The 13,530-nt window shown below is 33.6% G+C and overlaps 1 protein-coding gene across 1 annotated transcript in view; it reads right to left on the bottom strand.

Annotated features, from left to right (window-relative positions):
• Nucleotides 1–13,530, bottom strand: part of LOC144242001 (syntaxin-binding protein 5-like) — a 258,927-nt gene that overhangs the window by 123,908 nt on the left and 121,489 nt on the right. Inside the window, exon 5 of the mRNA XM_077776752.1 lies at nucleotides 5,858–5,992. Coding sequence (XP_077632878.1) covers nucleotides 5,858–5,992 — 135 coding nt within the window. The remainder of the gene's footprint in view (nucleotides 1–5,857; nucleotides 5,993–13,530) is intronic.

The following is a 13,530-nucleotide window of genomic DNA, read 5'->3' on the forward strand; positions in this document are numbered from 1 at the left end:
ATTATCAAAAGAAAATTATGAATAATCAAGATGATGCCTTTTCATAAAATTATAGATTTATGGATTGGGTATTTATATGTTTGTTGCCTTATCTGGGTCTCTGAAAATTTGAAATTGAACTTTTACTTATACAAGCAAAATAAAATTTACACAGCCATAAGGCTAATGCTGTAAATCTTTTCAACCAAATTGCAAAGTATATAACTGATTTACAATTTCTTTGTGATAACAAAAGATCTCTGGTTTTGCTCCTAAGAAAAGTGTAGTAGCTCCTTTTATGTACAAAGAAACTCTAGTGATCGCCAGCTTACAGAAAATTGACAAACTGAGGAAACATAGTTTACTGGTTATGTCTCATTTATTTGTTAGCCGGAGTAAGCAATAACAGATAACTATGTGTCTAAGTGCATATTGTTAAAAGGACCTATGCTCTGTAAATCTGACTTTAAATTTATTCTACTCTGATATCTGGCATGTTTCTTTTGTGTTACCTATTTTAATATATTGTTGAATATGATTATGTAATGGTTAAAGATAATATGGCCTGATATGACCATAGATTTGTTACTGCTCATTTTTCCACATCTTTTCTTCAACAACCTATTTGTTGAAGATTAATTTGTTGCCAGATTAATCCTATTATGATTATATTGACATAGTTATAATTTTTTTCTCATGCACACATTAAAATCATTAAAAATTCTTCACAAAATAGTAAAGAAGATTAAATTTTAATAACTTGCTAGCATCAGAAGAGTGACAAATTAAGTAATTCTAAGTTCCTCAGATATTGACCCCCCACAGTGACTCAGAAGAATAAAAACAGATTTTTTAAAGATATTTTGTTACTAGTTTTATCCTAAATTTTATCATCTAAAAATGGAAATAGCCATACTGAACATACTGAGTAATTATGAAGATTAGAATGTATATATATTACAACCTAATATAATGGCAAAACTTGTTAAGCACACAATGAATAGTATGTATTATGACTGTTGTAAATCAAAGGAGTAAATGGAAACCAGAGTTACTATCTGCATTCTAAATGTAATGTTTTATTAGAGTAGAAGTGCCTCTGATAAGGGACAATGTCCTTCAATTACCCTTTGGAAATTAATAATATCCAACAAACTACATACCCCTGTCTCTTGGGATTGATTGGAACAACAAATAACAAAGTGTACTACATGATAAACTAGTGAATTTATAATGTATTTCACTTAAAGAGTGTTCCATGTTTAAAAAGTTTGGGAAACCCTGAATTAAACACATTTAATATTTTTTTCTTCTACAAAAATTCTTAGAGCCATAATATGCAAGTGAATATTGCAAATCTTTCATATTTTCCAAAAGTACTGGTTTATAGAATCTTTTCTTATTGACTGTATTAAAGAAATCACTGAAATATACTTTGAGAAACAATAGTAAGGCCATAGGCAAGACTATCATTTAGACTCTCAGATTCTGTTAAACACTCAAGTTCAGAAAATAATCTAGCATGAAACTTCAGTTGTTTGTATTTACTTTTACAGACTATAGACAATATATTATTTGTGTAAAAAAAAAAAAAAAAGCCAAACTTAGAAGTCACTAATAGTCAAAAGAACAAGAAAATCTCTCATATTATTCCACTGCCTAAATATAATGACTACTAACATTTTGATATGTTTTTCTGACTTTTCCCCTGACATTATACTTCCAAAAACCATTAAGCATTCCTTGAAAACCTTATAGCCTTAAAGCACTGACATACTCTGGATTCTGTAAGTCCTACAAAAATTACTTTAGATAGAATTATCAGTGGCCTTAAGTCATGTAATATCCATCTAAATAATGGCCAATAATATTTCTACGTATCCCTCTTTATTTATCTTCCTCTCATTCACCATAATGGCTTCTTAATAGTTTCCTTTGTGGACTTTCTTTCTCCTTCTGTATCTTAAATATTGGTATTCCTTTGCATTCTGTCCTCATCTGTCATCTATTCCCATGTTTATATGGTCATGAATTCAAGAACTCACAGGAGCTAGGCAAGTATTGCAAATGAATTAAATAGGCTGAATGAGAACTGTGCCAAACTGGATAGTACATTACCCACCTACAAAAGGTGGATTGATTGCTGACTGCCATGGAAGAATACTGAACTAGAATTGTCTCATCATGAATTTTCATGAAAATCTGGAAATACAAATTTCTATTTCTACTTTACCAATTTTCAAATATTAGAAATAACTCAGAATATATTTAAAACTCTGGTAGCCAAAAAGACATATCCGTGAGTCAGAATTGGTTAGTGTCTGCTAGTTTGCTACCTGTTTTCTATATACGCTTCATACACAATCTCATCTTTTCTCATGGTTTCAAATACCATAAATTCAAATCTTATTACCTTCAGATCCATATATCCCACTTCCTATCATTTTCCCATACCAATTCCATTTGAATGTCTTATAAACACATACGACTCAACCTACCTAAAACTGAACTCATTATTTTACTCCCAACTTACTCAATCTCCTCCTTTATTTCACTAAATAGCACCCTTATCTACACAGTTGCTCAAGTCTAACACCTCTTAATTCTTCTCTATTGTTATTAGATACTCCCATAATACCCAAGTCTGACCTCTTCTATCTTCTATTCATTTAATTATGGCAACTTATCTCCACTCTTAAATCAACCATAATCATTACCTAGTATACAGTCTTTTTTCTCTAACCATTTCTTCATACCTGCCTTCAGAATAGTCTTCCTAAATGCATATTTAATCAAGTCAATTCTCTGTATACAGGCCCTTCAAAATCCAACTCTTGGCCTTAGAAGAAGTCCAAACTTCTCAAACAGGCTTAAAAAGCCTTTCCTATTATATCCCCTGATTACCTCTCCTTTGTTATCCTCTCTCCCAGGTATTCCAACCAACTAAACTACTTAAAATTCCTGTGTATGGAACAAAAACCTTCTCAAATTCCATCCTGTAAACTTTCTATCCCCTCCTTCAGGAATACTCACACCCTTCTCTCCCAGTTCTTCACTCAACTAAAATTCCCATCCTGTCAGGTATCAACATAGATGTAACTTCCTTCACAAATACTTCTCTAAGACGCCATGTTAGGTGTCCTTCTTACAGAATTGCCACATTTTATTTCCAATATATTGGAAGTGCCTTTTTAATTAATCTCACCTTTATTAGACTGAAAGCCCCAAGATGACAATAACTATGTCTTCCAGTTCATAGGTGTTTCTAGTGCCTAGCATATCATAGTGCATAATAACCATGTTTGAGTGACAAAAACAAAACACAAGCCTTACACTTATGATTTAATTCTGAATTTCATGCTCAAATTTTAATCTTATGTAGAAAAAATAGGTTATAGTTTTTAAAAAGCTAGGCCTGCTCCACAGAAATATGTATTTCTGTGCTCTAACCTGGAATACATTTTCCCATAGAATGTTTTTTAATGTCAGTTTAGTTCTATGCTACTATTTTATGAAGTCGTCCACAAACATCACTTTCTATGGAAAATGTGTTCCAGTTTCCAAATAATTAATACATACATTTTGGGAACACAAACCATTTATATTATGGGAACTGACTATAATTACAATTAAGAGGTTTCACTAAAAAAAAAAAAACTAAAAAATAACATTGAATAAAAAGTACTTCAGGTAAGAACTTACATAGAAATCATTTCATATATCTCTTAAAGACAATTCTGCATTTGCTATACTTAGAAAATGTATTGTTAAAACTTGGGTCTAAAATTCTATCACTGAAATGACTCTTTTAAATATATATTTTATTCTTGTCCCAGATACATGACGCATATTAACAGGAAGTGACATATATTTTCTAATGTATCTGAAGAGGTAGAGAGCAGTTAAAAGACTATTCTAAGAGACTGGCAGTTGCCATTTAAAATTATATATATCATAATGGATCTATAATTCCATGGAACACACTTTTGGAAATTTAGTCTACATAAACCAAGAAACATTCAAGAGGTAAAGTTGTCTACTAATAATTTCTTGAGGATATTTCAGGACACTTTCAGAGGCATGTACAACAGTATAAAAGATGAGATATTTATATAAATGGTAGATTCTATTCTGATGCTGTATCACATGTCTAAGATCATACTATGAAAAATAAAGTGCCTTATTTTACTTTAGTTCCTTCCAAATTTTACTCTCTTTATAGTTCTTAAATTCATCATTAGTCTTGAAATCGTAAAGGTTAGACTATATAAATACATATAGGTAAAGTAGAAGTCACTAATAAACTATGAAAAGTATTTGGTAAGTATGTGACAATGGAAACCAAATAGTAAGTGGTGAAATATTTGATATATTTGGATAATAAATTTAATTAGCAGCATTCAACTGAACACAAATGAAACATCTATTACTATATGTACTAATGTTAAATTTGTATAAAAGTTTATAATTCAATCTCTGAATTTATTTGTTTTTATCATTATCCTAAAACAATATTATGAAAGCAAAGATTAAGTTCAGCCCAACTTACCACTTTTATAGAACTAAGATTATAATGAGAAAATCTTTCCCAAATAGCTAAAAAGTAAATAATTTTTGGAATACATAGTCAACTAAAGGATAAATGTTTTTTAAAATACACACATAGAACATCAAAATACATATGAGTAACCAATTTAATTATAAATGAAACCAGTAAGTCAATAGTAGAGTGTAACTGTCATACTAACTCTTCAATAGTGTCATCAGTCACTTAGTAGCCACTCTGTGGAAAGCACCAAAATAAGCCATGTATGAAGAAAAAGAAAGAAGTGAAAAAAGATTCTGCCCCGGAGCAGCTCTTAATCTAATCAGAGAGGAAGAATTACCATTGGAAAAGACCCATTAGGTCTTTTAATACAAAAGGAATGCTATAACAAGATCATAATTAGTAACAACCTTTCCTATCAAGTAATATGCAGGCACATTTAAACATTAAAAATATGGAGTGGTCGATTTAGATTTATTATAAAGACTAGACTCAAGCTTCATGAAAATAGCCTGTTCTAATCAGAGTTTGGGAGAGTTAATGATGTAACTTAGAATATATCTATAAAAGAGGGAGAATGAGCCCACCTCAAGTTAAACATATCTTATTAAGGACCTAATATGCAGAGACATCAACATTTATTAAAGAAAATTTGCTTTTCTGATCAACACAGTGATCAGGAGAATTATCTATTTATGTACTACAAAAGATAGCTTGGAATTCCATAAAGTTTCACATTTGGAAAATTTCACATTTTTACATGTGCATAAACTTAAATATCAGTGCCCAAGTTAAAGTGGTAATTACCACTAAACACATATCCAAATAGATGTATAAGCCAAAACATGAAAAATATTAATAAATTGACTCTCCTTAGAACTCTGCACAACATGTTAGGTAAGTGAAGAAGAAGCTACCACCAATAAAAAATATGTGAACTGATTATGATTATTTTTACATAAAATGAAATGTGGTCACAATCCACTTGCCATTCCCATTGGAAGCAGCTATACTAAGAATAATGATAAAAAAAAAAAGAGATGATTTCCTGTATAACTTTTACAAATGAGTCTTAGTATATTAACATCAAATTTTACACATATAACCTTAATTATTCAGAAACCCGTAAGTATTAAGAAAGTCTAGAATTAGAATATGTTAATACTACAATATCTATTTTTAAAAGTCTTTACAGTTTCTAATTATTTTAGCTAAACTTTTCATGCAAATTAATCATAAATTAGCTATAAATAACTCTGTAATTTGACATATATTTTATATAACCATATGAATATTGAAGCCAAATAAAGTGATATTCAAGTTCAAACTTACAGCTCAATTGCTTTGTTCCACATGATAACATATCCAGAAAGAATGAAAGATTCAATATTTACAATATGTGTATTTCCTCTTTCTGTTCCAACATAGAGCCATTTACTCTGGAAAGGTAGATGACAGTAAGTAATTCTGAAAGAAAGAAAATTACAATTAAAATATCTAAATTTTATGTTTGGTAAGCATTATATTTTCCTTAAACTTGTTAAGTAGTGACAGCTATATAAACAATAAAATTTACTATACACTCAAGTAGCATTTAGTTATTAGTAGATGATACAGGATATACAACAAATGAGTACATCATTAAAAATAATAATGATAATAATAACCACCATTAAATAAGTATCTATCATGGGCATTAACATATATTATTTCTAATTCGGAAAAGAGCACTACAAGACAGATAAATGTTTCTATTTTACAAAGAGAAAACTGAGGTCATGAATTTTTATTTTTACTTGCAGAAGACTGACACTTAGTAAGTGGCAAAACTGGGATTCAAATACATTCCTTTCAGATTGCAAATTAACATATTTCTACACTTGTTGTTTTTCTTCAGTAATATTCATTTCAAATAGAAATTAAGTACATAGAAAACATAAATTTCAGTTATCAGAGAATTTGTAGCTTTGTCAATGTAAGACCATAAATTATTTACTATTTATTCAGATGGTTGGAATTTGAGTAGTATAAAGAAAACTTATAAGGTCAGAGATACACTATACTATTTCTTTGGGGGGTTTTTGTCGTTGTTGCTCTGCCTTTATCTTCACAATGGGCTATCTGACCAATTCTGGTAACGTGTTCTATAGCCAATGCAACTGTGACTCCTATAAATGAAATACAGAAATTTACCAGAGTCTTCTACTGACTGTATCGCTCTTCCTAGTTTTGCCTACTCATGTCTCTTAATCACTCTTAAAATCACAAGGGTGGTAAGCTAACAGTTATCCACTGCCAGAGCTCGTTATTGAATCATAATATATCCTAGAATTCACTCACAAAGAGAGCCAGTAAATTGTTAGAAGAGCAGGACAGAATTCTGACGCCAGGAAGACAGACCAATATAGAAAAAAAAAAAAAAAAAAAAGGAATGTGACTGGTAAATTCCCCCCCAAATTTTGTCTCATATCTCTTTTTATATAAGAGTAAACATTCAGTCTGTTGAATTTATATTCTCAGTCTGGTTCCTTTAAGTATTTAACAGCCTACCTCTCTAAATCAAACTGTATTCAAAAGTATTCTGCTAAAAGCACCCTGTATATTACATCCAAAAAAACTAGAAATCCTGCTATCAAAAATGTACTTACAGTTAATTGACAAATTAATTGAAGTGTAACCTATATGATATTGGACAATTATGATTAAAACCTAAAGTCTAGAAGTGCTATTGTCATGGGATATTTAATAATGTTCCACAGGAAATAATATGATGATCATGTTTCTAGGCAATGAAGGATCTATTTTCCTTTTTTTTTTTTTTTACAAATAGTTTATTGTCAAATTAGTTTCCACATAACCCTCAGTGCTCANAAGGATCTATTTTCAATTCAGTGTAAGTGTTAAAAGGAAACTCATTTTAAAGAGGATTTAAGGTCAGCCTTTCTGAATCACAGAGAGTAGAAAAACCACTAATTTCACAAAAGTAACAAAATTTAGGAGTTCTAGTAGATAAATAACAAACTTCAATATGACATAATTTTTTCCAAGGTTAAGAAGAAAAATCTAAAAGTGCCAGGTTTCAGTAATGAGGGCTGAAGCAAGTGGCAGAATTCCAGTATAGAGAAACTTTACAGTACAAGAACAATGGAATACATGAAAAAGACCCAAACAGGATTAGAACTATTCATTGAACCAATATTACTTTTTCCCTCATTCTTATTGACAAGAAACTAGACCTTTAATGACATAAGGGTTTCATCTTATGTCTCATGTCCACCTGCTGGGTAGTGGTTAAACAACTAATTTTTAAAAAAGATTCCCAGACTTTATTTGAACCCAACAAAAAAGAGTAATGTGATTTACTTAAGATGCTTGACATGGGGGAGAGCGCATGATTACACTTATGCTGTATATTTCATAACCCTAATAAGTGACTAATCAATACCTTACTGAATTTCATTTATTGCATTTAATAGTTACACTTTCAGTTGTAATGTATTTCCACCATCATTACCTGCAAGATTAAACATTTTATATTATGTAGGAACCCTGGAAAAATAATCTTGTTTCTATATCCATATTTACTATCATTCTCTGTAGTAAATCATCCAAGACATTGTTAGCCTTCCATCCACTTACCCATTAACTCAAATTCCACTAAATAATTCTTTATAAAAAGCACTGGCAGAAGACATGAATAGACACTTTTCCAAAGAAGACATCCAGATGTCCAACAGACAGATGAAAAGATGCTCAATGTCAGTCATCAACAGGGAAATACAAATCAAAACAACACTGAGATACCCTCGCACACTGATCAGAGTGGCTAAAATGAACAACTCAGGAAACAACAGATGCTGGTAAGGATGTGGAGAAATGGGAACCCTCTTGCACTGTTGGTGGGAATGCAAACTGCTACGGTGTACAGCCGCTTTGGAAAACACTATGGAGGTTCCTCAAAAAATTAAAAATAGAACCACCCTATGACCCAGCAATAGCACTACTAGGAATTTATCTCACGGATACAGGAGTGCTGATTCATAGGGGCTCGTGTACCCCAATGTTTATAGCAGTGCTTTCAACAATAACCAAGTTATGGAAACAGACTAAATGTCCATCAATTGATAAATGGATAAAGAAGGTGCCATTTATATATACAATGGAATACTACTTGGCAATGAGAAAAAAATGAAATCCTGCCATTTGCAGCAATGTGAATGGAACTGGAGGGTATTATGCTAAGTGAAATAAGTCAGGCAGAGAAAGACAGATACCATATGTTTTCACTCATACGTGGAACTTGAGAAATTTAACAGAAGACCATGGGGGAAGGAAAGGGGAAAAAGAGTTTCCAACAGAGAGGGAGGCAGAGTATAAGAGACTCTTAAATAGAGAGAACAAACTGAGTGTAGATAGAGAGAAGGGGGAGAGGGGAAAATGGGTGATTGGCATTGAGAAAGGCACTTATAGGGATGAGCACTGGGTGTTGTATGTAAGCAATGAATGACAGGAATCTACCCCCAAAACCAAGGGCACTGTATACATTCTATGTTAGCCATCTTGACAATAAGGTATATTAAAAAAATTAAAAATTAAAGATGATGCCAAAATTAGAAAAGTAAATAAATAAACAAATAAGTAAATTGGGCCACTATATTGAATATAAAGTACTCTATATTTTGATATATGTTACATAACAATAATTAATAAAATCAATTTTCAAAGCCTGAAGTATGCACAGACCTTTAAAGTTTTTTGCTTAACCTCACTTTTTACTTACTTTTATGAATTCTTTAACTTACATATAAATATATAAAGTTCTGATCCTTTAGCTTTTATACACATAGAAAAATACAAAATAAATACAAATAAAACTACATCTAGATTTAAAATTAATGACATTAGTCTATGTGACGGATTTTTTTTTTTAGGAAACAACCTCACGATATGGATATGTTTCTGACTACACAGGTTCTTTTGAATTTGGTATATATTTATTCCGTGTATTTCTTCTACCACTTGTCTATACTTTAAAAGTTTTTAACTCTATTACATAGTGCAACATCACATAGTTTTATAATCATTTTGCATAAATACATAATACATGTGCATAGATAACTTCTATTATTTTATTAATCCATACAATTAAAATAACACTATTTGGTGCCAACATAACCGTAAATGCAAATTTAATCTCACATATTAGAACTGTGTGACAGTATTTTTGCATAAAATGGTTTGTTCAAATCACTCAGAATCATTCCATTAATGTGTTTATAGAAATAAAAATACTATACTCTGAAATTACAGTGGAAAATTCATAACTCCAAGACTATGCCTATAGATCCTAATTTGAGAAACACGGTCAACAGAAGCCGAAAATATATTTTAAAAAAGTAAATGGTTTAAAATTATAGAGACTTTGCTGTATGAAACTGAATGGAAGACTTCAAGTTTGAAACTTATCCCCCCTAAGGACTAACATAGTTCAATTTTAGTCTTATTTTTTATCCAGATTCTAGGTAAAACCTCTACTATCAGGCATGATAACCCTGGCTCCAGTCCCTTCTATAATATTTATAATCATGATTTACAACCTGGTTATACTCAGAATCAGGTGTATTCTGCATATTAGAAATACCATGCTAGAGAGGAAAGTTCAGCAGTTCTGAAGTAAATTTAGCAATAGGGTTTTAAAACTCTTTCTGGGTAGTTTTGGGGCGCCCGGTGGCTTAGTCGGTTAAGCGTCCGACTTTCGCTCAGGTCATGATCTCGCGGTTCGTGGGTTCAAGCCCCGCGTCGGGCTCTGTGCTGACTGCCAGCTCAGAGCCTGGAGCCTGTTTCAGAGTCTGTGACTCCCTCTCTCTCTGACCCTCCNGCTCAGAGCCTGGAGCCTGTTTCAGAGTCTGTCACTCCCTCTCTCTCTGACCATCCCCTGCTCATGCTGTCTCTCTCTCTCCTAGAAAAAAAATAAAATATTTAAAAAATAAAAAAATAAAAAAAAATAAAACTCTTTCTGGGTAGTTTTGATGCACAACCATAGTTAACAGCTACTAAATTTATAGCAATAATTTTTAATCTTTAGTATAAATAAACATCTCATTAAAATGCATGTTTTTACATTCAAAGTACACAAATTGTGACTCCATGGACTTGGGATGGAACATGTGACTGATACTTTAACAAGTAACCTCAGTATTTGAAATTCAAAATGAAATCCATAAACCAACATGAACATCATCTGGAAACTTAGTAGAAATTCAGAATCTCAGGCCCTACCTCAGAATCAGAAACTTCATTTTATGAGGAACCCCCAGCTTAGTCATGTACACTTAAAGTTTAGTTACTACTGTTCTCGGTGATTCTAATACAGAATACCTATGAACGGTATTTATGAAATACTGTTCTGTGATTGAATGAATGCTATTATTTTACACTTCAAGTTTTAGGATAAGAACCTAAATTACTAAGTTAGTAGTAGCAGTAGAGCCATATAGCTGTGTAGTTCCCCCAAAATAGCTAACAATAGTGATAATAAGAACCACAAAAAACAGCCAGGGAAAGAAACAGACAGCAACTCTAAGACTCTTTCAGCATCTTGATTCAAAGACTGATACTTAGGAGTTTTAGTGTAAAAACTCAAATAATATAAAAGAAAAAATAAAGAATTAAAAATTCTCTAAAAAAAGATTCTGATAATATTGGATAACCTGTAGCCAGCTGGAATTATATAACACAAGAGACAAAATTAAATTGAAAACTGAAAATTTAGTTGACTTTCAATTAAAGTCTTAATTAACTACCAGATAGTAAGAAAGTCACTCAATTTTGTTACTGTTGATTATTTGGAAAAATATCAAAAATAAGTCAAATTTTTAAAATAAGCCAAATCTTTGCAGTTCCATAAGGAATAACACCATGATTTCTGGCAAGTCTGAGAAGCTTATTCTCATTCTCCTACAACAAAAGAAATAACATTTTCTACCTTCATTTAAATTCACAGCATATTTGGGAGCACCTGGATGGTTTAGTTGGTTAAGCGTCCAACTCTTGATTTCAGGTAAGGTCATGATCTCACGGTTCATGGGTTCAAGCCCTGCATCATGCGCTGCACTGACAGTGTGGAGGCTGCTTGGGGTTCTCTCTGCCCTTCCCCTGAGCTTCCATGTGCAAGCTCTCTCTCAAGATAAATGAATAAACTTAAAATAATAAATAAATTCACAGAATATTTCAACTTCTGAATGAGAGAACTGGGTTAGTGGAGGCCATGTGGGGAGCAGGAATGAGGCACTGGTATCCTGGTCACGATGATAAATGTAGAAGTAAAATGAGGAGCGATAATTATACCCCATCCAGCAGTTACAAAGTGCCTCTCCCTATCTCTGAAGATAGTTAAGGCTAACAGGGAAATCTGAACTTCTATTCCCACCTATTAGTAACAAGATGACATCTATCCTTCACTACCAGAGCAATGTTAAAACAATCTACCCCAAAAAGAAGGTTCATATAAGATCTACAATTTTATAACATAATATCCAAAATAACCACTTTTAATAAAACCTCCTTCATCATACCAAGAAATAGGAAAATCTCAATTTTAATGAAAAAAAGCCATTGATACCAACACCAAGATGATACAGATGTTAAAATCACTAATATTTAAAAGAAGCTATCATAAAAATACAACAATTATAAATGAAATGAAAAATATGGAAAGTCTCAGCAAAGAAGCAGGAGATAAAAACCAAATACAAATTTTACTACTGAAAAATACAACAGAGAACATTTTAAAACCTATGGATAAGCTCATAAGCAGAATGGAGGGTACAGAAAAAAGATTCAGTGAACTCAAAGATAAAACAATAAAAATTATCCAATCTGAACAAACAGAAAATAAATGTTTTTTTAAAAATGTCAGATCGGGAGGAGGCAAGATGGCGGAGAAGTAGGGAGCTCTGTACATCTCACTCGCCCCCATCTCTCAAACGGAGAAGGCCTGAAGCTATAGGAACCCTAACAGAATCCAGGAGTTTGGGAGGAAAAGGAGACAGAGTCAGCTGAGAAAACCTTATAGCACGAGTGCGAACTGGGGAATATAAAATCAGGCCGGGACCAGAGACACAGAAGGAGGGGGGATCTCCCTTTTCTGGGAGCTGTGGTGAGTCCAGGGGAAAAAAGAAATAATGGCCGGAACCACTCAAGACACTGTCCCTGTCGCTGGAGAAGAGAAAAACCTCCTCTCGGGACACAGAGAAACCCGTTTTCCTGCTGTCCAGCTGACCCTAGGAGGGGCGCACTCATCCCAAACGACCCCGGGGGAAACTGCTCCCCACTCGCCACCTCGACCTGGAGGGGATGTGGCTGATGCGCCTTTGTGCTTGTGGCACGGCTGGATACACAGGGGAGAGGCGAGAGGCTTGAAATGGCTCTGAGGGACTCGCCCACTTAGTTTATATTTCGGGCGATGGGACACAGAGGGACCTGGTTCCCTGTTGTCCAGCTAACCCTAGGAGGGACGCACTTGTCCCAGGCGACCCCAGGTGAAACTGCTCCCCGCTCACCAGCTCCACCTAGAGGGGACGGGAGCAGCGGCTTCCAGCTCGATCACCAAGGGGAAGACTAGAGGCTTGAAACTGCTCTGAGGGACTCGCCTGCGAGTTTATATTTCGGGGCACCGGACTGAGATCTGGAAATGAGACCTGGCCTGGGATATAGAGCACGGCCCACCTTGGCTACGCCCCCGGCACAGGGAGATCACACCCAAAAGAGTGAGTTGGATCGCTTGGTTCAAGAAGGGACTGGGGCGCTGCCACTTTTCTCTCCACAACCACCAAGGCAGGACCCCCGTGGGATGCACTGGACCAAACCACGCCCATCCCCACTAGAGAGCTGCCGTCCTCCTCCTCCTCCTCTTCTTCCTTCTTCTTCCTTCTTCTTCCTCCTTCCTCCTTCTTCCTTCTTCTTCCTTCTTTTTCTTCTTCTTCTTTTTTTTTTTTTTTTTTTTT

Source organism: Crocuta crocuta, unplaced genomic scaffold (assembly GCF_008692635.1).
Source record: "Crocuta crocuta isolate KB4526 unplaced genomic scaffold, BGI_CrCroc_1.0 scaffold87, whole genome shotgun sequence".
Lineage (NCBI taxonomy): Eukaryota > Metazoa > Chordata > Mammalia > Carnivora > Hyaenidae > Crocuta > Crocuta crocuta.